At 51.6% G+C, this 25,067-nt stretch overlaps 5 protein-coding genes across 5 annotated transcripts; 1 reads left to right on the top strand and 4 right to left on the bottom strand.

The window, feature by feature from the left end:
• Positions 1–1,234: 1,234 nt before the first annotated feature.
• Positions 1,235–1,997, top strand: G6M90_00g033430 (uncharacterized protein; the record flags this gene model as incomplete). Its single annotated transcript, XM_066130129.1, has 2 exons — positions 1,235–1,499; positions 1,579–1,997. The coding sequence occupies 2 exons, from the start codon at positions 1,235–1,237 to the stop codon at positions 1,995–1,997; spliced, it is 684 nt and encodes a 227-aa protein (XP_065986517.1).
• Positions 1,998–2,690: 693 nt separating this feature from the next.
• Positions 2,691–5,090, bottom strand: G6M90_00g033420 (uncharacterized protein; the record flags this gene model as incomplete). The annotated part of the gene is made up of 1 exon (XM_014687785.1): positions 2,691–5,090. One exon carries the CDS (start codon positions 5,088–5,090, stop codon positions 2,691–2,693), a length of 2,400 nt encoding a protein of 799 aa, XP_014543271.1.
• Positions 5,091–9,304: 4,214 nt separating this feature from the next.
• Positions 9,305–10,880, bottom strand: G6M90_00g033410 (uncharacterized protein; the record flags this gene model as incomplete). The annotated part of the gene is made up of 2 exons (XM_066130128.1): positions 9,305–9,556; positions 10,827–10,880. The coding sequence occupies 2 exons, from the start codon at positions 10,878–10,880 to the stop codon at positions 9,305–9,307; spliced, it is 306 nt and encodes a 101-aa protein (XP_065986415.1).
• Positions 10,881–17,520: 6,640 nt separating this feature from the next.
• Positions 17,521–21,250, bottom strand: ufd2 (Ubiquitin conjugation factor E4; the record flags this gene model as incomplete). Its single annotated transcript, XM_066130127.1, has 8 exons — positions 17,521–18,421; positions 18,484–18,849; positions 18,907–18,999; positions 19,053–20,002; positions 20,066–20,279; positions 20,345–20,492; positions 20,556–21,081; positions 21,191–21,250. The coding sequence occupies 8 exons, from the start codon at positions 21,248–21,250 to the stop codon at positions 17,521–17,523; spliced, it is 3,258 nt and encodes a 1,085-aa protein (XP_065986343.1).
• A 1,258-nt stretch (positions 21,251–22,508) lies between these two features.
• Positions 22,509–24,176, bottom strand: TRAF6 (TNF receptor-associated factor 6; the record flags this gene model as incomplete). The annotated part of the gene is made up of 1 exon (XM_014687783.1): positions 22,509–24,176. One exon carries the CDS (start codon positions 24,174–24,176, stop codon positions 22,509–22,511), a length of 1,668 nt encoding a protein of 555 aa, XP_014543269.1.
• Positions 24,177–25,067: the final 891 nt, after the last annotated feature.

Below are 25,067 nucleotides of genomic sequence, written 5' to 3'. Positions count from 1 at the left end.
GCCAGGGCTTTCAGAAAACACATTTTACCTAGCGCTGGCTCATCTTGTACGACTTGGAGATAAATGTTCCCCATCGGAACTTCTCGACGAGTTACTTTTCCGACGCGCACTCCCAGGCGAGAATGCGATTTGGCTCGGCAAAGTTGTCTTTCTGCGGATATGGACAACATTCAACATGATATATAGTCATGAGGAACACCGAAAACTAGGTGATGTTGTCGAAAAGGTTCATCAGTCTATCCGGAAACACCTGTCATGGGTGGAAGTGGAAGCATGCCATGCGGTATGTTGCCCCGGCGAGACATTGATTACCAGTGTTAATATATTCAGCTTATTTGGAAGGGTACGGAACCACTTTTTTCAGCAAGGCGATATGAAGAGGTCGAGTTCTGGTGCCATTTAGCTCTTTCACCTTTATTTCGCATGAACGATACATCTGGTCTTGGACGGTTTGTCAGAAGGCTGATTATCTGCGGAATAAAACGAAACAATGTCCAAGAAGTGTATGAGTCACTCAATGGTTTGCTTCCAATTTGTCAGGGCGATACAGTATTGATGCATTTCGCCATGTTCAAAGTGTCTCTGCTCAGCTAGGATCACGAGCTAGGCTGCAACAGCTTGAAGGCAATGGCCGCTGAAAACGATGCTAACCAAACTCAAGACTTATTGTATGCTTGCTTTAGTGAGGCCCAAAATGCCGGAGACAAAATGTGTGCTCTAGAAGCACTTAAAGCAATTTTCGAACAACTGAGCGAAGGTTTTCCTCCATCTATCAATGTGCCTCTTTTGTTGCGCTCCGCTTTAAGGATGATGGAGACGCCTGACATGAATCATCATGAGCTCGGCGGATATTCTAATAGATCACAATTTGTGGAAGATATATGCTACATCTTCGAAATAGGTATTTCGCCACCTTTAATTCGTGGATTTATTAGCTAATTCTCTAGCTGCAAAATACGCAAAGCCCAGGCAAGAAGCGATTAAGTCATTTCCAATATCTGAATTAAACTGGTTTCGCAAAAACGCATATAATATAGCCATTCTAAAATGCCACGAATGGCAAGAAGACAACATCATCAGGCTTTCCAGCTCTTGCATATCCTTTGCATCATGCTACCAGCCCACAATCTCAGCCCGCCAAGCCAACGAACTGGCTTCAACCCTATTGAGATGCCATTTTCTCATCTCGGTATGTCTATTAAAACAAGCGCAGCGTTGTAAGGATCTACCAAAAATGCACCTTTGCTACGCAGAAATTCGACGCCATACAACAGAGTACAAGAACATCTTTCACAGTTCCACAATAACAGATATCAACCTTCACCAAGACCTAGCTAGCAAAATGACCACCCTCTTAGTCTATGACTTTGAAGCAGCAATCTCGCTTGGTCAATTCGAAGATCTTCAAACAATCATAGGCAATGCGAAACTGTATAAAGATTTACAAACCTTTAAGTGCCTAGGTGATATTCTGTTGCAGTACCCAATTCCAGCCCAAGGTACAGTGGAAATTTCCTATCTGACTCGTCTCATCCCAGTTTTCGAACATCTAGCTAGAAAGGATTTAACACCCCTCAGTCCTTACCACAACGCTCAAAACAATCAGCAACGAAATCCACAGACTAGAACAATTTGACGCCGCAAAACTATGTAGATATCTGCGCATCATCCTCCAAACTACCGTCTCTGTTAACGATACTGCGGCACTCCAAATCATCGGTCAAATAATGAAAGTCGCTCACGAAAGCCGCGACGCGGGCACTTTGTTACCTCGGGCGGACCTGGAGTGGATAGCCGCCATTACGTTCAACCATGCGATTGATTACTATGCTCTCTCGGAAGAGACATCCTGTAGAGTCTGGGCCGCCAAGTCTATGGAATTGGCCGAATACCTAAATGACAGAGGAAGGCTGGCAAAGACATTGAGGGACAGGTTTGGCCAACTACGTTTTGAAAGTGAAATATGTTCATGGCAGGTGGATAAAGCGGCAGCATAATGAACTCCACACGGTCAGGTTGCTTCAAAAGAGGGCTCGCGTCTGTTCATGGGGTTTATAACATCATATCGATTCATCAGACGGCATATACATGTATAGCTCATATAGACTTTGCCCACAAAATATATACATCCAGCGGTAGCGACAGCCAGAACCTAAGCATTTGACATATCGTATCGTAAAATAAGGGCAACTGTCGTGTGCGTGGTCTGCTCAAATTACTAAAACCAGATTGGAGAGAGTAACCAAACACAAGAAAATTTGGGATACAGTCTGTGGCAGAATATATTTGCCCACCAAGAAGTATACACTAACATACTATAATATATTATAGTATAAAGCGCGGTAGCCAGGCACATGACCTGGTGAAATACTTTCCGCCTCCCACTGTACGAAAACGGAGGGCAATTAGCACAAAAGTGTTGAGAGCAATCATTTCATAAACAAGACAACCGCACATATAAGTTCCGTGGTATCTCCAAGCTCTTTGAAAAATGCCGACCAAAATGACACTGCCAGCTATGACACGCATCCAAAGGAATAAAGAATGCGACAAGAAAAAAAAAAGGGGGGACAACGTGTAACAATGGTTATAATTCCCTCGGCGCCTCCTGATGAAAACAACACAAGATGCTGGGCTAATGCCTCTCCTTCTGTGCTATGCAGTGCAAGATAAAACACTCTGCGCCAAAATCAAATAATGTTCGCGATGCTAATGCGTTCGGCGCCTCGCTTTGGACCAGGGGGGTTAGCATCGCCTCGATGACCAACAGAGTATCGGGATGTCTCGGAAAGTCTTGGAAGCTCGACGTTTGCGATGGGCGATTCGCTCTTCACCTGCGGGGGCGGTAAGGGAGGCGGGTATGGCACGTTTACCGATCCTATGCCGCGAGCCATTGATTCCAGTCTGGTCCATCCAACCCAATCTCTGCGCTCTTCTTCGTTCAGTCCAGTTCTTTGTTCAGAGCTGAAAAGGACTTTCTCGCTTGTGCCGGGATGGCTTTGAGAACCCATTCCTGTCTTCGGGGAAGCCGTATCGAAGTCCTGGAACGACCAAAGCCAGGACCGGTTCGGAGAAGCTTGAATATCCGTGGAAACATAAACTAGCAACTCCTCATCACGGGCGAGAGACAAAGTGAGTTCTGTCTGATCAATAGATGACCGACGGGATACGTAGGATGCGTAGTCGGTACGCTTCACACCCAAAGTCGTAATGAAAAAGGCTAAAAATCGACCACACGACATCGAGACGTCACGGCGAGCATCGATAGCAGCCAGAGCTCTGATACAAATAATGGCTTGATCAAGATAGTTGGTTAGCAACAAAAACAACGCTGAGCGGAAGATGTGCACAGTAAGAAGTGCTGTTGCTCCATCCGCCGGGGACTTGGTTCGCTCAATCAGAGATGCAGTTTCCAAGGCGACATGGGTGCAATTCTCTACGGCGGCGAGGCGGGTTTCCGGTGAACAGCTTGGCGACAAGTTGTGCCTGTGAAGCAGCAGTCTGGCATGGAAGAGATAAGCAAGGGGAGCCAGAAAGTGAGGTGCCAAGGGCACAGTGCTGCCGGGCTCACAAGCGGGAGGAAATGTGCTGAGACACTTGTTGAAGTGGTTGTCGAACGTGGTCAGCTGAGTCGCAGAGAGAAATGGCTGATCCAACGCCTTTACCAACGCTGTATATGACCGCACTACATGAATCACCGCCAGTAGCGAATGCGTCAAGGGCTCCGCTCCATTGGGTATACGCGTACCGCCTTCGCGGAGGTACTGATCGTCCACGGCTACCGGTAACGACACATCGCAGTCAGCATCGTCAATGAGAAACGGGTGTCCCATCTCGGTCGCCATGGTTCTATCCAAGATGTAGGTGGCCCACCATGTTCTGCGCCGCATCTCTGTGTCGATGGCTGACCAAGAGCCACATTCAGAATAAAGCCCCAAGTCCTGTCCAACGCGTACAGCATTTCCGAGCCAGTTCCAAGCAGCAGACTTCAGATTCATCTCATTGAGGCAAATGGTGATAAGCACGAGAGCTCTCGCATTATCCAGGACATGGGTATTATTCCATGGGTCCATTGCCTTGCGAGCAGATTCCAGAAACTCGGCTGGCCGATAAAATGTAGCCGTCGTCGGAGCTTCCGGGCTAAACAAGCTGCCCGTGGCAAGAACAGCAAAGAACATGCTGATCCATGCAGACGTGGCGCGTGGAGGATGGACTCTATATAAGTCGTCCACCGCGGATTGAAAGCTCGGCATGTGAATGATGGGAAACATGGTATGAGCCGAGTTGCAGAACGAGTGCAATAGGCGGTCTGTGACGGTCTTTGGAGGCAACTCTGGCGCAGGGCATTCAAGAACCGATGTAGCATATATACGGTGCTGTGAGGGTGGCTGCCATATGCCCTTGGAGAAGTTTCGCACATGAAGCCTAGCTCTCGTCAGCTCGGGATTTGGTGGGAGTCGCTTGCGTAGTTTCGGTGCAGATGCAATGGATGGTAGCGCGTCTAAATCAATGTCCATGTGACCTTCTCGCTCTTGCAGGAGTCGGCGTAGGGTGGAATTCTCGCGCTTAATTTTCTCGATTTGCTTTTCCAAATCCTGCACCTGCTTGATAGAAGACATTCTCCTATTGGTCTCCTTGGTGAATTGACACTTGACGTTTCGGCTGGAGCATTCAGAGCAACTGGTGGTCTCTGTTGCATCGCATTTGACCTTTCTTTCACGGCATGCATCGCAGCTGGGGTCCTTTCTTCGCTGTCGATACGCCCTCTTCTGGGCTTGGCCACCAGGTGTTCCAGGCAGGTGTCCATGGTTTGGACCTTGCCCAGCCATAACAGCTTCTGCAGATGGGAGGGACTCCCGACTCATGACCGGGCCGTAAGGGAAGCCCTGGTTGACCGGCGGGAGAGGAGTCATGCCAAGTGGTTGCGGGCTTGAAGCTGCGTTGTTGGGCCTCGAGCTGGCACCAAGGAGACCCCCCAAATACCTTGACGGCGGTCTCGGTGAAGTAGCGGAGGAAACTGAAGAGGAGTCATATGACCTTGTGGATGGGTTGGGGGATCGAGCATATGGATTGTGCGACGGCTCTGCCATGACGATATGGTATGAACTCGACGGCACCGACACTTCCAATGTTCCCCGTTTCCTCCGGCTCGTTGAATGAGTGGTTTCTCTCAGACCGTCGGGCTGAATGCTAGGGAAATTTTTGTAAAAAAAAAAAAAAAAAAAAAAATTATAAAAGAGCACACACACTGTTGTCTGCGGTATCTTCAAGACGGCAGGGTGCAGCGAGTCACTCAAATTGGTGATTGGGGGCCCAAGAGTCTTGTGGTGAGGATCGCAAAAGGATGGAGTGGCTTGCCAGAGCTCGGAACAATCAAGATGCGACAAGATGCAAATCTCGCTTCGCTAGTCAACAGTTCTGTTCAAGTTCCGTCGCAGTGGTTGGTCCAGGCTACCCGTCTGATGAGAAAGCCGGCAAAATGAAAGCGGTGCAAAGCGGCGCAGGTCGAGTTCCGTCTATCCGGTTGCGCTGCAGTTCTTGTGCGACTTGTCGACAGCGACCTCCGACGAGATGCGCCAAGGAGCGACACAACTGTGATTCTGGCCCGGGTGCGCGCCAGCAGCCAGGACCAGGACCAGTGGTGAGCGGCGATTACGATGCGAGGAAACCGTCGTCGACGAGCAATGAGGCCGGTCTGGAAATCGCTGCTACGCAAGTTGCGAGCAAGGCGGTATGCAACGCTCTGTTGTTGTTATTGTTGTTGTGATGTGCGTGTGCGTGCGTGCGTACGTGTGCGTCCGGTGTGTGCGTGGTGAGACTTTGCTCAGAGATCAGAGATGGCATCTGCCTTCTGCAACTATGCAGCCCAGCTTCGAGCCGGCGGGCCGTGAGAGGTACCTGGGGCCGTCTCAGGAAGAGTCGATGTCCTTGCTTCTTTCGCTTCGTGCTTGTTCGGCAAGGAGCCCGCAAAGAACTCGCAGGCGCAGGCGACCAGAGGCGAGAGACTGGGCGACCTCGGAGTCTGGAAAGCTGGAAAGCCCTACTTCTGGTACGGAGTAATGGTGAACAAGGACCAGGCTGAGTCGCAGACCAAGGAGCAAGCGAAGGCTCAAGTGCTCTTCAAGTTCCCACGGTCCAAGCTGGGAAAGGGCAAGTAAGAACTCGAGGCCTGCGCTTGCGCGGACGAAGTTGTTTAGTACTTCTTGGAGCAACGACTCGCTATGTCCTGCTAAGTCCGTCGCAGTCCACGCACCCAACTACCTCGTACCTACGCGGGAGACTGGAGAAGACGGAGAGGACGGAGAGGACGGAGCACAATGGGAATGTAGTAGTACTCCGTACCATCAGCATGCCCAGGCACTCAGCTCTGCGTAGGCGCAAAGGCACGTAGGGTACCAGGTTGCCAGGATAATGCCGCTCGCCCGTGACGACCTGGGGCTCTACGCCATTAAAACAAAACTCGGGGAATATTATCTGCGCATACATGTGCACATGAAGAACCATTGGTCACGTCGAGGGGCCGTCGAAGGTTTGTCGAGCAGACCCTGCTCCGTCATCCTTGCCTTGGTCCAACCTTGCTGACTTCTGGGTCTGGGTCACTCCGTTCAAGTGCCCGTGTCTGGCCAGGGCTCTCTGATGACCCTACCGAGAACTGAGCTGTGTGCTTCTTGAGCGATATCAGCCAAAGCCACTAACGTGTTTCGCCCCAGCCAGGACTGGGGTGTCCTCGGGCGTGTCATCCACTGCCTGCTAAAATGCCATCCATCGCCCTAGTAGCCAACAGCTACCAGACAGCGCCCATCTTAACCTTGTCCAGTTTTCGGGAGAGCGCCCATAGACCCTCTTGGTCTCCGAATGGCCCCGTCTAATATGACTCCCATGCCCGGCGATTTGCAGTGTCGAGCCGTTTCGTCTGTCTGTTCTCGTGCTTGTTCCGGTCCTCATCTCCCGTTCCCTAGTGTGGTGTCTGGTGTCTCCCGAGCACCAACTTTACCCTGATTGTACGTGGCGTGAAGGGGTGGTCGAGGCGCGATCGATTGCCAACGCCTCACAATCCACCCAGGAGTGGCACCAGTGCCTCTCGCAATATCTTGTGGGTGGCCTGTGGATGTCGGATGGACGTGGGACCCAGCTGGTGCATCCTCTTCATCTGTGTGCGAGTAAGGACGAGAGATATCGTGCTGCACTGTACAGATGTAAACTCGTAGACCTGCCGCGTCGAATGGCGTACCGACAACCCCCCTTCTCCTCGCCCATGAATCAAATCCATCGCGACTCAGCTTCGGAGGGGGCTCCGTGTAGACGTCACAAACAGCAAAGAGCCGTTACCTCACCCAAGAACTCCGCCTCATACAGTATACACGGAGCATTGAACTAAGTGCCTACCTAGTAGGTAGTCAAAAGGCACAGCTCCTACAAAATTTAACCGACATGACAATACTGCCCTGATCTTCCTGACGGTTTGTCTTCAGCTCCCGGCTCTGATGGTTTCATTTCGTCACCTTCCTGTGTCGTCCTGTCTTGTAACATGTCTTTGGATTTTGCAATCCGTCTCGCCCGCCATACCTAACCTAGCCACCAGGGTCATCAAGATCCCCGACATACCGAGTCTAGCAAGCATCCAGAGGCTAACTCGGCTAGACCGCGGGCTGTCCTGCCGAAGGACCAGGCGCCCTCGCCCGGGCATGCCAAGCTTTCCTGGGCATGGGGCTCTGGCTGGGGTCAGAGACACCATATTTGGCCTGATGTCCGCTTGATGGCGCACACTATGCAAGATGTTGTCTGTATGTATGTATGCAGTGTCCTTAGAGAGATGCTGAGGGGTGATCCGCAAGACCACCCCTCAAGGACCACCAGCCTCATGATATCACCACTAGATCAGTTTGGTTCACACGGGACCTGGTCATAGTAGTTCCTCTCCGCAGCAAACGTCCTCGCTGACATGGGCGTCAATGACCTGCTGTATGTATGTACTATACAGGGCCAGCGAGCTGCCAAGATCCCCCGGCTGAATCCGCCGGATGTGAGCGATAGTTGAGTCAGAAGCAATTCTATCCATCCCCATAGAAAGCCCCTGGCGATACATCCTCCAAAGCTGCGCACACGTGCATTCTCCAGCAGCTTGGGTTTTTGGCAGACGCTGGACTACGTGGGTGTAGCAGAGTCCTGTTTCTGATGCTAGGTCCAATCCCAAAGGGGTGCTCCATAAACCGACCTCTCGCGGTGACGGCCCGCCATGGCATTCCTGTTCTGGTGTTAGGGCGATGAAACCAAGGTCGACAAAGCTTCTCTGAAAGTCGTCAGCACAATTGTCACGGCAAGTGTCAACCAAAACTCCACCGGGTTGTCAGGCGGCGTACGGAGTACGGAGTAGACAGCCCTAATATCACCCAAGCACTACTTATACTTGACCTGTGAGCCAAGCCGCATACACAGAATTAGCGGGCATTGCCAACAAGCTATTGTCTTAGCCAACCAGGGCGGCGTACTGTTCACCTTTTGACTCTGGGTGTCAGGTGTCAAGTGTCCGGGTTTAAACGCAGGCGCGCGGCGCGTCTCGCTGCTGGGCCTTCGTCACACGTCGGCTTCTATTTTTGCGAGCTTTGCGGCCTCCCAGGAGTATGGCGCTTCGGCCCCGGTCTAGAAAGGTGCACTTGGCCTGGTTTGAGCATACGTTCTGGGGTCTGTCAAGGAGAACTTTTCAGGTTGCAATAGAACTCTTGAATCTTGAATCCCGCAAGAAACCACTGCAGACAATTATTGCCGTGCATGGAAAGTAACAGTCGTGCTGAGCATAGCAATGCCAAGCATGATAGCGTATGGGCGACAGTGTGGTGGCAGAATGCCGCATTTAGCTTTTGCTACGCCAATGGCACGGCAGTATCCGTGGCCCAAGAGGGGGGGGAGAGGTGGCGAGGCCATTTCCCAAGTATCAGCGGTGGAGATTTCGGTTTGGAGCCGAGTGAGCCGCCGGAACACGGCCCCTGACCCAAGGATCTCGATGGTCACTCAGTGTTAGCATCTGGGGTGTTCGTTCAGTCATGCGGCCATTGAGCCGGACAGTGATTCCTGGTGAGCCAGTGGCTTTCCGAGGGTGACAACCCAGTTAATGCACGCTCAGTACTCCGAATCTGGACCGAAGCCGGGCTTGCACCTCTAGGCATGAAAGCCTACGCTTGCCGTCATGTTGTGGTTTGTGTACGTGTGTGTACATTGTATATGCCCAGGCTCAACTCAAAATGGCGCCGGGAAACGGGATACTACGTGGGCTTCATTCTGACAGGGCAGACAAGGACAAGAAAGTCTATTGAAGCCTCAATATGTACTGTATCGTATTATCGTATTGACGGACATCGCCAAGCATTGCTGTGTCTGCTTCTGCTTCTGCGGCTGCGGCGAACCGGAGTTCTACTGGAGTCGAACCGAGGGCTTCCTTGGTTGCAATCTCGACGGTCGGGACATGCTCCGGACCACTTTCCTGGCTGCCAGATACCAATCGCATTGCCACCTCAGGCTTGTCGCATCGCTCTGGGACCGTTGTTGATGTGATGTGGAACTGGCCACAGTTAGCAACGATGAAACGACAAATGAGATGGCATATACAGGCCAGCTGGAGCCAGTACCGCGGTACCGCATGCACTGATATGGCGGGCGATAGCCGTGACCCGACACAGCAGATTGCACCTAGCAGACAGAGCAGTAAGAGCATGCTTCACAAGACTATGCTGAGGTTTGCTCGGGTCTCTATTGTAGATTCAAGAGGATGGCCGTGTGGAACATAAAGTACCTACCTTAGGGAGGTACCTACTAGGAAAGTGCTACTCAGGCCATGTCGTGATGCCATGACCACAGCTTCTCTTGGCATTCGGACCTGGGCTCCAGGACAGGGAAGGTACATGAGTACTTCTTGTCGTAGCTCTTTCCCTCCTGACGCTTCATGAGGGCAGGGTACAGAGCACGTGTTGCTGGTTGCAACACGCGCAAGGCGGCCAGGATGCGAAAATAAAGTATTTCGGGGCGACTGTCATGCTTCAACTACCAACAGCCAAGCAGCGCGACTTGAGGACCAGATATGCCCAAGATTTGAGTGCAATGATACTCTTGGCATAAAAGCCATTGATACAACTTTGTCCTACCAACTCGTCAGAAATGACCGACCCTTGACACTGTGAACGATAAAAGGCTTCTGGCCTCGGCCGATTTCTATATTAGTTCCTCATTTTCAACACCAAATGCCCTTCAACGGCCTTTTAACCAACGACTACTGGATGCGACGGACCCGGTTATTCGAAACCTCGTGTACAACTGGGGTTTACGCCGATCATACATGCTCAAGCACTTAGTACCTCAAGCTCCTTGTACTAGTATCGTCATTTCTCGCTATCTGCGGCAGAAGATTTCGGCATTCCTTCCATCATTTCGGCCTACTGTCCCTGCATTGCTTAAATCCCACGGAGAGCGGCGATCAATCACGAGACAGCTGAGCGCCTTGCTCCCTGGTTTTCGGGCCCGTAAGGCTCCAGCTTCGCAAATCCCAACGTCGAATTCGGTCTGATGCTCGGAAGTCAGTTATTACCCGGTCATGCTTGAATAATGCGGTAATTTCTTAACATTGGCGTGATAAACCACTCACTCCTTCTTCTTGAGTACGGCACATCTCCACATTGCCACTTATTACGAACCCTCACCTCCTCACTCAGCGGGTCTGATTAATGGCTGCAGGTCATTGCTCTCAGCGATGGGCTCGGGGTACCAAATTAATAACAACCACCCAATTTACCCGGATATTATTAGCATTTGTCCGGACGCTGTCAATGCGAACCAACTCTTTCTGGCTGGGCTCCGCTATCCAGCCAGGTGCGGGAGACCCCCATGGCCATGGTGAGCCGAAACCTAGTCGTGGACAGCGGACGGAGTACATGCACTGCTGCACAAATAAACAAACTCGACTGTTGGTGTGCCAGGTTCAAGGTTTCTCACCAGCCTGCCGGGAAACCTTTGGCAAGGGCATCAGGCCAGGCCGTGCTCGTGACAGACGCGCATGCACGGGTGGCCACATTTCTCCGCCACCAAAGCCACAGTCGGTTAAACCATCCGGGGCTAACACCAGGACAACTGCACTCATTGCTGGGGCCCGACAAATATGATATGTGAGGGCCGGCGCAGCCAGAGCAAGGGTGGCACGGAACTGGATGCTGCCGTGAACATTTCAACCAAGTCGTCACAAATTGGGAGAATCCATGAAAACATGTTAAAAAGCAAACAGATTATAGGGCTTGATCATTTCTGCTATTCCCTCGCAACTCACTGGACTTCGCCCATGTTCAAAATGGACAATTGATTGAGCGCCTTAGGATGCGAATGGTATGGCAACTTTGAGCGACCAAACATTGAATGGCATATTAATTCGGGCTGAACTTGGAGACAACCAAAAAAAATATAGGGGCCTAGGTATGATCAGACGCGATGCGGAGCACCTTAATCTCTACCGTGAAGTCCAAATAACTTCCGGCACAAAGGTCCGAGATCCCTCGACACCCAGATTCATGGCCACGACACCCGGGATACGATTGGTTGCGAGTGGACTGCCCCGGTCTGCGTTTATCTCATTTGCAAACGCCGGGCTCATGGAAAGTCAATCATGAACCGTTTCTCACAGCAATCTTTCTCCATGTCTTGGGGCGTGGAGAGGAACAGTCCACTTTGGCCGTTGCGACAAGATAATCAACTGGCGGAGATGCCTGCGAAGTGGCCCAAGCTTTCTGCAGACTGTGCCTAGTATCTGGAGACCAGAGAACGTTGATGACCGTTCAAGGCAGTGAGGATGTCATTCCATGTCCCCAGCAGCCGGGTGTCCACTGGGACAATTCCAAGTATTACTACCACCTAGGCAGGGCAGGTTTGGTAGGTATGCAGCTATCATTTCCAGGATTGCGTACCTTCACATTCTGCTTCCTTACACATGGCCGATCTGGTGTGGAAAACGAGTCAGAACAGGAAGGTCTCCCCGCTCCAGACCAACCAGAACCAAGCTAATGAATATTGCCAACCAGAGGTCCTTGTGCAAACTAAATGGAATTTCGCGCATCCTTTGTTTAGGTTGTTCCGGAATTGACGAGGAATATTGACCTCGCCTCTTCTCCGCATCCAGTCACTACAAAAAGTGATACTACTACCACTAGACCGAGCCTACTTTTACGTCTTAGGAAGTGCAATAGTACGGCAGCATGCTTTGGGTAAATACCCGTGAATCAATCTGGTTTTCAGGCCAGCGCTAGTCTGAAAGTCAACGCAAACCTGTCTTCGGCCTACTTGATCTGCTGCTTGTCGACATTCCCGAATATTACTTTAATATAAGGAGACAATTATAGTGTTATGCATACAGGCGACAACTTAACGGTGTATGTACACGCTTTTGCGGAATGATGCGACTTCTACCTGTTGTGTCTCCCTGCAAACACCATGGCGCACTCGGAATTATGTTACATCGGAACGACCAGTACCACTTGCGTACGGGGTACTCCGTACAACGCTGGAAATGCTACGGAGGAAATATTCAGCCTATTCGCCAGGTGCTTGACCAAGCTATGTAAGACCCACGCGTCTGGGCCAGCTCTTGTTTATAAATCCGCTCCAGGGCTTTAACCTCTGCCACGTTGACCACCTGGCCAAGTGGCCTGTGCAGTATTGACATCCTAGGCAGCTTGGCACGAAGCCGAAACACCAGCGTGGCGGCTGAAGTGGGCACAGGCGGGCGCGACTCCGTCCCGGGCGCCGTCTCTGAGGTTGCACAAAGTGTTTCCAGAATCCCGAGGTGCTTCTATACCGGGACGTGACCATATTTAACGTAAGCTTCACACATGCGCTCATCCGAGAGCAAAACTTGTCTTCACTCAACTTGGGGCAAAGCTTTTGTCCTTGACCCCGATCCAAGATGGTCTTGGTATCAGCAGGTATACATTCTATGGTCATAATAATACCCGACCGCCCGGTCGCGTTGGGTGACTCCAAAGAGGTTGAGTACTTGTGGCCCCCACAGTAGTACTCAAAGCGCATCAGCCAAGAAGATATCGGAAGGCCTAATTTTGTTTTGTACATAGGTCGAGTGGCGCAATTATCCCATATTGCACTGGTCAGGTTGGAGATCAAGTTGGGGACAATGGAGGCCGCCAATGCACAATGCTCTGTGTCGGGAGGCAGAGTGCTTCAGAGCATCCCCGTTAAAGAGCACACTGGCTCAGGGAGGGGGTTGACTTGGTAGTAGACACGAGGGTTTGGTAGTAATAGTAACGAGAGATGATCTGCTTCTCTGTTACTTGCCCGGCTTCACAATGCATTGGTATGCTCTTGATAGACTATTTGGAGCTCAACGCAAGGTCACTGGTCTGGTTCTTGTGCAAGTATTTGGTAGCCATGACCTATAGGTAAGTGTCCCTCGCATAGTTTACGATAAGCTGGTCTGCACGTATTTTGAACACAACTAATCGACACTTGCAATAGCCTCAGCCCAGAGACGCGACTGTAACATATCACGCAGCACGACGTAGTTGCTGGCACATCCCTGCGGAACTCTTTCTGTCCGAGCGCAGGCATTTGAGTTGCTCGTTTTTTTCTTCTCCATCAGCTTGTCACGGCAGATGTCTAGCGTAAGAAAGCCGATGTCATTTATGAGTTCTTTGCTATCTTAGCCGCCCGAAAAAAATGGAGAGCTGTCGACAGGACCTGGGTTAATCAAATAGGCATTAAGAGTGCCCGAGCAATGATGCTCCCGCAACTGATTGCTCTCCAGATCCACCACATGCAGCCCAGGCTAGCCAAACGCCGATATAAACGTGGGCATGACGGGGAGTTCGCGGAGGGATGTTGTCGGTAGTCATCGATTCTACAAGTGGAAATACCCGGACTTGTGGTGGGCATTGAAATGGCCAGTGAGCCACCCCGGGCAACCTTGCATCAGAACAACTCCATGGATATAGTATGTATGTATGTACTCGAGTGCTCACAGCAGAAGTGAAGCCTAGGCTGCTTGCCGTCTCTTTCACGTCCACTTGGGCTGCCCAAATAGGCCGGCGCATTTCACACTATATCAGTAGCGGGCAACTTCTCCCGAAAGCCAATCTCAGGACCGTTTTGCGCTAACAGCATTGGACACACAGACTGATGATCACATTGGTTCTCAGCCAATCTAGTCCCCGGGTTGCGCCGTCCGTCGGATACAAAGCTACCCACAGGTATACTAGAGTGGTGGCTTGAGCAGAGACATCCACAACGGGTGCAAAAGCTGGCCAGCAGAGCTAGTAGTAAATGGTGGCGCCATGGCAGGGCATCGGTTGATGATAGCCAGCTTTCCGGAGTCTTGGGTGAAGGTCCCGAGACGAGTGAGCCGGCGGGATGGGGGCTATGGTGGCGGCACCTACAGATACATACTTACATACATACAGACATACGATATGGGAGTGGTGTGGGATTCATTTCGCTTGGCAAGAAGTCTACGTACTTCCACTTCTGCTGGCATGTTCAAAGCCGCGTGAGCTTCCAAGCAAATCACAAAACAGACAGCGACACCCGTCGTTGTGGCGGCGGCGGCGGCGGCGACGACGGAAGTTCTGTGCTACTATTTCTCCTCTCCTCTTCACCCCGCACCAGCCGACGGTACCAATGGCCCGGGGTTGTCCTCGTGCCTTGTGAGAGCGGCAGCAAGCGGGTGTTTCCGAGAGCCTCGTTGTGCAGCTTCGGCGACGTTGACGTGGGAATAAGGCCGGGAGGCTCTGTCCTGGGCTCTGGGCGGCGAATGGCCGTTGGGGGAACGCCCTCGTTGCGAGACGGGAGATGTTTCCCGTCCGTCGTATGCGCTTGCACGAACCAGACTCGGGAGCTGGTCGTGCTTCAGACTTGTTAGCCGCTGGGCGAGTTCACTCACCGGACCAGTGGGGGGGAGAGGCGGCATCAGTGCGTAACCGTCCATGGACAGCTTGAGGCAACCCGCGACATCTCCTGGCGGCCACGCGTTCAGCGAACGGGCGGTTTAGACACGGCGGGGCGAAGCGATTAGCACACAAGGGGCCATTGGATGGAGTTGGCCAGACATGAGGGGACTGACTGGGCTGGCTGACCATGCGACCTTGGGGTTCGACGTGGCCTGCGGACGTATCAAGCCAGGGAGGGCGCCAAAATAGCCACGGATGGTTGCTTGGCATTTGAGCTTGTGTTCAGTCGGGCCGTGAGGTTGACCACAAGCACATCATCGGAAGTCATTCGCGGCCATCCAGCATCACACCCTCCGCCTCGCCTGAATCGACAAGTGTTGGACCGAGATTCCGAAGCCCGTGCTACCCTTGCAGTGAGCAGCATTCGGCCACCATGGAACCCCCACCCCATCTCGCTCGGTCTGCAATTCCGCAAGGATGGGTGACACACTCGTGCATGCTTCTTGGACACATTCCGGAATGCTAGTATGCCTGCAATGTCGGCCAAGACCAGCCACGAAACTGCTCGTTACCGTTGCAATGCCCTTCGATGTTCCTTCCCCGCCACACTCACTCAGTTGCGCTAGTTGCCACACCGGGCGGGGCTTCCAAGACGAGGACGAGCTTTACGAGCAGACCAAATTGTTTGAAGAGAGGCGGTCATGACGATCAACGTTTGTGGGGGAGCTTTGAGCGGCCTGACTCAATGACCCGTGAAGGGCAAGGAAGTTCTCACGGCCGTGTCTGGTCGTCTGGCCTTGGGCACGATGCCAAAATGATGTCGATGAGGCCAGACTCACAACGATCAAAGAAACGAACATGCCACTTTGCTGACTGGGAAGCCCTGGCACATCCGGGGTAAACAGTGTGTTTCTTCTTCTGGATTATCGGAAGATTTGTCTCTTTAATAAAAGGCGGCGGCGTCTGCCTTTGTATTGGACAACACGCAGTAACTTCCATACGTACATGCTTCCCAGTTCTGTCTGCCACGCCAGCTTTTGCATGGGCAGCATCTTTTCCAATTCTCGAATAGCGTGTGATTTTTCTTTTCTTTTCTTCCAGATCCATCATCTTTGCCTATGGAAGCATCCGGCCTCCATCGGCTACGCTGACAGGCAGGGTGGCGGGAAACAGCGTAGCGATGACAAGATGGCTTGTCATGGCTTGCATGGCGGCCAGCCCGCCTCCTCTACTACTGCGAATGTGGGCAAAGCGGACGGGAAACTTGATGACGGTTGTAGGCGCTTGGCCTCTGACACCAAGTCGGCCTTCCACGCCAACCGAGGTAACCCTGACTGACAGTCTGCTGGTCAATGGTTTGAATATTCTGGACCCCAGGACTGGAAGCGTGAAACTCTGACACGACTCAGATGTCGAGGCGGCTGCTTGCAAGTGGTCCGCAGGCCGTTGATGCTTGCTTGATGGTCTCGCGGGTTCGGGAATCTGACAGCAGCCGTTACAGCCATGGGGACCGACGTGGACACCATGAGGAGAAGCCCGTACAATAAGAACACAACCAGGGCTTCGGGCATGACGTATGATTAGTTCACCTGAGTGCTTTTGGTATTCGCAACTGTAGCTGATGTATTTTCAGACTTTGTTCACTCGAAGCATTCGGTAGCAAACCGAGCCAGCTCATCTAGGGAAAGCGGCACTGCGCCGGATGAAGCCCGACTTGTGATGGCCGAGTAGACATTGTCCAATGGTAATTCAGAGAACAAACAACCAGATATGGGTAAAGAGTCACCCGTACATGGACGCACGCTGGATCAAGGGCATCCGGGTATGTCAATCCGATCTGACCACTGTTACAATCCCCAACACGGAGAAGACGCTGTAGATCCATCATTCTGCTCCCCAAAGCTAAAACCAACGAGAACAAAAATCAGAGCGGAAAGCCATGCCCTCATCTTGGGATGTCATGTATCTAGGCTAAAATCAAGCCCACTCAGGAAATGAGACGTGTCATCCCAAATTCAAAAGTACTTGACAACGAGCCCGTCCCATCACAATAAAATATCTAGATTGATCAAAGCTGCGCAAAGGCAGAATCTACCGGCACCACATGCAGGATAAGCCGTGGCAGCCGGACATATGTATAGTAGAAGGGATCCAGCCATGCCATGGATTCATAAAACCACAGTCAGCCCCGTCTTTGCCCGGCTCATCCCGCAAAACAAGAGCACTTAGACAAGCAGCCATCAGGAGGTGTAACAGGCGCGGATGCCCTGCGTCTCTTTCCACAAGATATGTACATATATCTACTTAAGTGGGTGTTGTCCCCGTGAGCTTTGGCTAACGGCAGGCCGGGCCATGCACGCACGCGAGTACTACATCTTGTGTAATGCATATCAAACACCTCCTTCGTATGGGTTCTGAAACAAACACTTGGGGGCATTCATTCGAGTTCGAGGAACACGGCCCACCAAAAGGGTCCTCGTTCCACGGCATGAGCAACATCAGATGGCCAGGTTGACCAGGACAATCAAATGATGGCGTGAATCATACCCCCGTGTCAACAAGAACTATCGTCTAAAATTCTAAAAAAAATCCCCTAACCCTCCGTGGTATCCATTTGCTCGCCCCTTAAACCAACAGCCTGCTCCTTGGCAATCTTCACCCTCTCCTCTCTCCATTTGCCAATTCTCTCCTTCAACTCCGTCTGTGGAATAGCATCGTCAATCGTCATGGGCTGCCGTGTAAACGGATCCTTGGCATCGCTCAATAGATGCTGCACAATGGTTGATCTGTCGACAATATGTCGACTGGGCAGGAGCACCGGGTCCTTCATCAAGTCACCCATGATGGGATCCTCAAACTCGGCTGGGATATCGCCCAAGTCGAGTTCTGCCTGGTCCAATTCGTGTTTTGCCACTTCAAACTTGGCCTTTACCTTTTCCCATTGTGCTAGATCAGCGGGATCCTTTGCATTTTTAGACGACAAAATGCGAGTCACACGGTCGAGGACCTCGGGCTTATAGGATCGACCGTCCGCGGCGACAGCGTCCACGAATACTGGCGAGTAGCCCAGGTGCAGATAAATGTCGACAAAGTCGGAAATAAGTTGGATAGGGCGGAAATGATACTTGTCCTTGTTCGAGACGGATAGCTCTGCAGCAGCCCTTTTGCCAGCCAGCGTCTCCAAGTTGTAGTTTAACATGCTTGCCAGGCGGGAAACGATTTCGGGCATGATGAACGACTCGCTCAAGGCCTTGGTAAACAACTTCATCATCTCTAGCGTTTCGTTGGCCAACTGCATGTACGAGGTAGCCTGGCTACCAAGTGTTTGCAATTCTTCCTCCTTCTTCTGCCGATCTTCGGCTGAAAGAGAAGTGTCTTCCAGCTCTCGCTCTAGGCTTCTGATCTTGGGAAACTTTGTGAAAGCCTCATCCAAGACATACGTAGCGTCGTTGAGCAACATGTTCACAAACTGAACAAAAAAGTCACGGTTGGTCCTGGATAGTTGTTAGTGCGGTCCAACTCACACATTTGTGCTGCCTTTGATTGATTGACTTACTTGCTTTCCCGTGTCAACTGCTGCTTGTAGACATCATTGCTCCAGACACATTTAATTACCTGGAAGATTTCATATCGAATGTTGAACTTGTCATAAAAAGCAGTGTTGGCACCGGTGGATTCGCATTCTATATAGAACTTCATCAGGGCATTCAAGAGGTATTCATTGGCAAAAGGCAGCGCTATAAGCTGATCGCCAAAGACTCCCTTCTTCAAGTGCATAAACGGCCACGTTCCGGAATATAGAAGTGAGACCAACGAGGATTTAAGATATGGGTTCTTGATGAACTCAGATGACCGAAGGAAAGTGATGCACAGAGCAATCATTTCGTCGCCAACAGCACTGGGAATAATTTTGGGAAGGAATCTGTGCAACTGTATCAGTATACAGCCTGGGATATCCGGACAAATTGATGAAGCCAACCTGAAAATAAACTTGAAATTGTCTACAATGTTTTGTAGGGTATATTCCGGCAGACAAGCAAATGCCTCTGCGTTGTCAGAAGACAGGGGTAGCCTAATGTCATGTGAGATGCATGCTGAAAAGTTGAACTGCCTCACTCGGCGTACCTGATCATTTGAGTCTCTTGTCCTGGTTTATAATCTGAGCCAGTGACGAGTCGCAATAGCCATACAGCAACGTAACGCATAAAGCGAAGCGACGTGCTTTGCATTCGCTCATCAAGCAAGGCGCCCTCAATGGCATGCTTCAGAGCAATCGTCTTCTCCAAAACATTTGTGTGTCGTTTCAAAGTTTCTTCGAATAACCGAAGCTGATGGGGTGAATTGGCGAGTTTAGGACGTTCAGCCTCCATGGCCTTGATATGTTTGTCCAGGTACTTGATTTCACGGTCAAGGTTCTTCAGCTGTGAATTCAATGCCTCGCTTCCATAATGATGGGCGGCGAGGGTCAGGAAAAAGGCTTCCGAGATGAAGTTTGAGTCCCCTTCGACCTTCTTGGAATAATACTCATCCGCTGTGGCTTGGTCCGCGTTCAATTTAGTCTCATCTTTAATGTCGACTCGAGGCTGTCTCCTGAAGTAGCGCACATCGATCTTATCCACCTTACTAAAGTCATTATCCATGAAAGGTTCGCAAAATCGGTCCATGATGGTGGTCACATTGAGCATGAAACCGTCCGAGGCAACTTCCTTAGGGTCAACCTGCATAGCTCTTCTCTTGTGATTCATATTCACGATGTATGCGAACCAGTTCAGCGTCCTGCTTCTCGTGTCCGGGCCGGCACGAATAAAAGCGTTTGCAATTACGAACAGATCATCTTGATGTGCTCTCAGAACAATTCGTAGTGATTCTTGGGCGTTCGAAATTCTAACTCTATCGAGAGATCGAGCTCCGGGAAAGTAACTTTTGATTGCCTCGGGTTGAAGGGGGGAAATACGAAAGAAAGGGCCGAGAATGGTATGTCGCTCAATGCCAGGAGCAGACTGTGCCATGTTGAAGGAAGGGTGTTGGGCGAGGTTGGCAATAAGCACTGGGAATCGCGTGTATGTGAGAAGGGCCTAGATACAAAGGGATCGGTTAGTCGAGGCGTCTCCTATTTGCTGGACGGCGAAACAACCAACCTGGACGTGAGGTTTATACTCGTCCCCCAAAGACAGGGTAGACAGTTGGCTGCTAATTTTGATCATGGCATCATTGAATAGGGCAGGGAACGCTTCATCTTCGTCAAATCGTTTGATAGCTTCTCTAATAAAGTCAAAACAAAGACCACCATCGTCTTGAATGCCCTTTAGCAAGTAAGGCACAAGCGTATCATGCTGAGGGTTCGGGTCACGACTACACATTGTCAGTCTAAAGCACAATACATACGAGCCACTTTCTGTATGTCATCGTGAACGAACCCATAAAGAGCCGGCATTGTCAACGCGAATAGACAGTTGCTCATACAAAGCCGCTTGGCCTCGTCCAGAATTTCTTGTCTCGGGGCCGAAACATTCTTCGCAGTGCTGGACGCCCTGACAGCTCGTTTCCAACACGGCAGGAGATACTCTAGAAGGGGTTTAGTTAGTGTCCAGCTGCTGCAGGCCTCTATTATGGCCTGGTCCAGGTTACCAATGGATAGCTTCAGGGAGTCGCCAGAATCGTTCAGCTCTTGGTTCAAGTTCGGTAGAAAGACCAGACGCTGGCCCTGGGGGTTTGCCATATGGTGCGGATCAACAGAAACGCGGAAGACTTGTGAAAGCACCCGATGGGCATAGTCCTCATCTGTCTCCGACTTTTGCTGCTGCTGCTGCTGTACTAGCTGTGGAGTTGGTTTCTGGGCGGGCGGTGCTGAATCGGTGTCGTCAACATCAGGCGCTGGCCGTTTGCAGGCAGGACGGGAACTACCTGTGGCGGCGGATTCATCTCCTGCTATCTTGCTGCTCTGTACACCGAGTCGTGCAAAAGGATTCGGGTTCGACTGTGTTGTCGCGGCCGGGGTCACGTTGATCTTTGGTTTGGGGGTAGAGGCTTCTGAGGTCTGCGGTTTCGGCGTGGATGTCGACGATGATGCGGGTTGGTTCGAAGAGCTGTCGGTCTTGTCTTCGCTGGGCTTACGTGCTATATTGCCCAGCATGGCAATACGACGTGCCCGCATCTACATGCACGGTTAGCTACAATGCCATGTAAACCATCAAGCTAGGTCGGTGATTCGGCATCTCCAAGCACCGACATCGCAAGCATGGAGTAGGTAGGTGAAGACTTGCGTGGTCTCTGTCCGGGGCATCGTCAGGCCCGCTGGGAGGGGGCCGGTCGTTGGGATCCATGATGGCCGACGTCCAATGCTCTTCGTGTGTGAAGGGAAGATGAGGTGTGGGTAAGAGAATTGCAAGTTGCAAGCAACTCAAGGACTGGGGATCTGGAAGCAGACGGCAAGGCTGACGTCGATGGAGCACCACGATTATGAAATCCGAAAGAGCCCCGCCCTGGCTGACAGGTTGTCCGCTGTCAACTTGTCAATGCCGAATGTGCAGGGTTTTGAATATTCAGTGGAATGCTGCGTTGAGGAAGCTTAAGCCTCGTCTTGTAGGTCCGTCCGTGGCCAATATGATTTAGCAAACAAGAATCGGCCGTTATTCAGTGTGATGCTTGATGTTGGTGAAGAACCAAGTCTGGTCAATAACGGGGACACATGAGCACCCGGTTGGCGGCCAGGGAGCCCAAATGTTGCGCGTGGTGCTAAAGAGCAGGCTGGGCTGGGTGACTTCAGTAGTCAATCAGTCTGGTGTCTGGTTTCTGGTTCCAGGGCGCTTCAGGGCGCTTCCATGACCAGTGCTCGCCACTAGACCCGCTGCATCCACTGCATGTGTCTATAGCGCCGTATGTGCCAACATTGAACTTTGGCTGAGCCGCCAGTTGATGCCAACAACGTCCAGCGGAAGTCGTGTGAAACCTCCTCTAGATATCAACACCGGACGGGTCCCAGGATGAATTTTGTCGACCCTAACAAGAGAGATGAAGATAGAGAAAAGGGACACAAAGATTGTTAACTAAGTATTAGTGGACGTAACAGAACTTGTCCCAAGGTAAAAACTCCGCGCCAGATGAGCTCCCCCTCGCGGACAGCCAAAGTCCGCTCGGAGTTTGACCAACATTGACGCTTTCATTCCTGTCAACTCGGCCACTGCTAATTGTTGATGAAATCCATTCTCTTCCTTGTTCGTGTCTACCTTGCATGGACTCTAACTTTATTTACGCGGACCTCACGACGGCCATTTTGATCCAAGGCAAAAGACGTGCTCCCTGCCCTGTCGCTCAGCATCCAGCACCGATTCCTGATGTTTCACCGCACAACCAACACCTATTTACCATCATAGTATTGTTTTAGCCCTGTTTTGTATATATGTATCGACTCGTGTGTCTAGCCTCGTTCCCATTATCGTGTCAAGCATCACTCTTGTGCATGTTTTCATGCTCGTACATCACATTCTGTATTGTGCTCCCCAACCTGCCAGAATCTTGCGCCGGGCACCCATTACATCATTATACAGCTCTCCATCGGTGTGGTCACAATTCCACCACACATCACAAGCGAGGCACATCCATATCAGCACTTGACGACCTCCGTCTCTCTGACAGAATAGGTGGTGCATCGCCAGAGCTGTCGCGGCGAATCCCCGCTGTTGGCCCCGTGTTATTCGCGGCTCTGATGCGGCCCTCTTCGCGACTCCGATTCAGCAGCCAGTTCACATGCATGCGTATCATATTGATGTTGTTTCGTAGCTCTGTCACCTCCTCGCGTATGGGCATAACCTGGTTCAGTGTCCACATACTCTGCCTTGCCTCGAGGTGGGTCAAGTTTTGATGGACTTCTTCAAAACCAGCATCTAGGTCCTGCATGGTTCTGTTGTCACTGTACACGGCGTCGTTGCGGCTTTCCCCCTCGCCGTTTATCCGTCGATTCGCCAACATGTCGTCAATACGCTTGGCGGTTTCGTCTTGGCGAAGTTGCATGTCTCGAAGCTGGCTTCCCAGGTCGCCGTACGACTGAATAATTTCCCGTTGGTTACGAATCACAATTCCCGATGGCGTGTCTGGGTGGAAAGCGCATGTGAACGAGTGCGCCCCAACCTCTCCTCGTATTGTCCTGACCGGACACCCCAGGTCTTTGTAGGGACAGCCAACTTCTACCCCGTCGCACTCCAAATCGTGATGTGATTTCATCTGTGACCGGCAAACCAGCTGCCAGCAGGATTGACATCTCGTCTTGGCCTGCGAGCACGAAAGCAGATGCATGTCTTTGTCCGCTTCTTCTACCTGATCATGGCACAAGGCGCAGCCTACTTCCCTGTGGCGGCATTTATCATCCTTGGGCTTGTCCCGTAGCTTCTTATCACACGCAGTATCGGGGCATGTAAATTCCCGGAAGCGGCATTCGGTTGTCGCGTGCTTTTCAACGTTTTCACGTCGCAGTTCACTTTCACAGCCTCGCCCCTGGTTGGGGCATTTAACCATCAAGCAATTGAGCTGTGTGCGAACAAGTCTAGCCGCACTGAAACAGTCCACCCACAGCAAGAGCTCGCGGTCGATGGGGCAGGCTGTTCCGGAAGGGCTTGACGCAATACTGCGTCGCAAACACCTGTAGCAGAATGTGTGGTCGCACGGTGTGGTGACGGGATCGACGAGCGGGTCGTGACATATGGGACACAGCAGGTTCGGATCGGGGTCAGAGACATAGGTCAGCATGTGCATGTCGAAAATGCAGTTGCCACCATACTTGTTGGGTATGTCGAGAGAGGACGGGTGAGGGGGCAACAGAGGGCCAGTCCTGCGGTCGGGCCCAGCATTTGAATGTCGTCGCCCATATGGTTGTGATAACATGGCAGCCGGACGCGATATTGCGCGCTGTCGAGGATGACCGTGGGCATCTTGAGCAATATAAAAGGCTTCTGGGGATGGTGGTCTGACCAGACTGGTGACAAGGTCTGGCGTGGCGGCTGTCCGCCTCAAGTTGCGACGAGCGAAGCGTCTTGCCGCAGCGGGGCTCATGCGAACTCCTCGATCTCCCTCGTCGCTTGATTCTGAAGCGCCCTCTCGGGATAAATCGACGCTCGTCGGTCTGGTGGTTTCGCGCACAGTTGCTCGCGAGCTGGATTCTGCCGCAGCTTCTTCGGGGGTATGGACTGTCAGAGCGGGCGCCAGCATCGCCTGCATCGCCTGGGGATCAGGTCCCCCTCCCTGGGCTGTAGACATGCTCAAACAATCGACTTGGGCAGGGCGTATTGGGCGGGTGCAGTCGTTAGCTGCTGACGGAGGAGTAAGGCATTGGGAATGCAACCCGCGCACCTTTGGGAAAGATGGGACGGGAATGAAAAGGAGAGGAATTGATGGTTAGAAGACAGTGGAGGGCAGAAGTGAGGAGACGTGACGATTTCTCTAAGTAGGCCTGAGTTCAGTGTACTCCTACATGTGCGTCCTGTCTTGTCCCCAAATTGGCCGGTTGATCGGATCGGAAACGGACGAACCGCCGCCACCCACATTTAGCTTCCAAGGCTTACATACATATTGAAGAAGTTGCCTTCATGGCCGATACTATGCCGCATCTTTCGTTTTTGGACACGACCGCGGGATTCATAGCTTGGAAAAATAGTTTACTTGACGGTGTATTTTGACGTCAGATGAGTAGCTTTTTCTACAAATCTTTTTTTCTCTCGTTTCCAAATCCCAGCTGCATTTTTAATAGATCAGGTGTGGACATGCTATACATGAGCGTGTCACCAGCCGCAGCTTCTATGCTTTGCTTCTCGCAGCCAACTCTGAGCGAGCTACGTCAAGAAAGAAGAGGAGACCAGAAAAAATAAAAGACGGTTAAAAATCGCTGTAATCAATCGTGCACGAAGCATTTCATTATGGCCGGTGTTGTTATCCTGCCACTCTGACTGCCTCAATCTGCCTGGCGCTTTGCAGCATGTGGCTGTCTCCGCATGGGGGAGGGGCTGCAGCGTGCCATGTTGGAATGTAGGAATGGAGGGGCACGGGGGGACCCCAGATCTGCACCCTCTGTACTGGAGTACATACAATAAGTATTGCTACGGTGTACTCCATAGTTCCTTGCAAAGAAAGATCGCCTACGTGCATTGTACG

The sequence above is a fragment of the Metarhizium brunneum genome, chromosome 2, assembly GCF_013426205.1.
Source record: "Metarhizium brunneum chromosome 2, complete sequence".
NCBI lineage: Eukaryota > Fungi > Ascomycota > Sordariomycetes > Hypocreales > Clavicipitaceae > Metarhizium > Metarhizium brunneum.
This window is presented reverse-complemented; position numbering and strand designations above follow the sequence as displayed.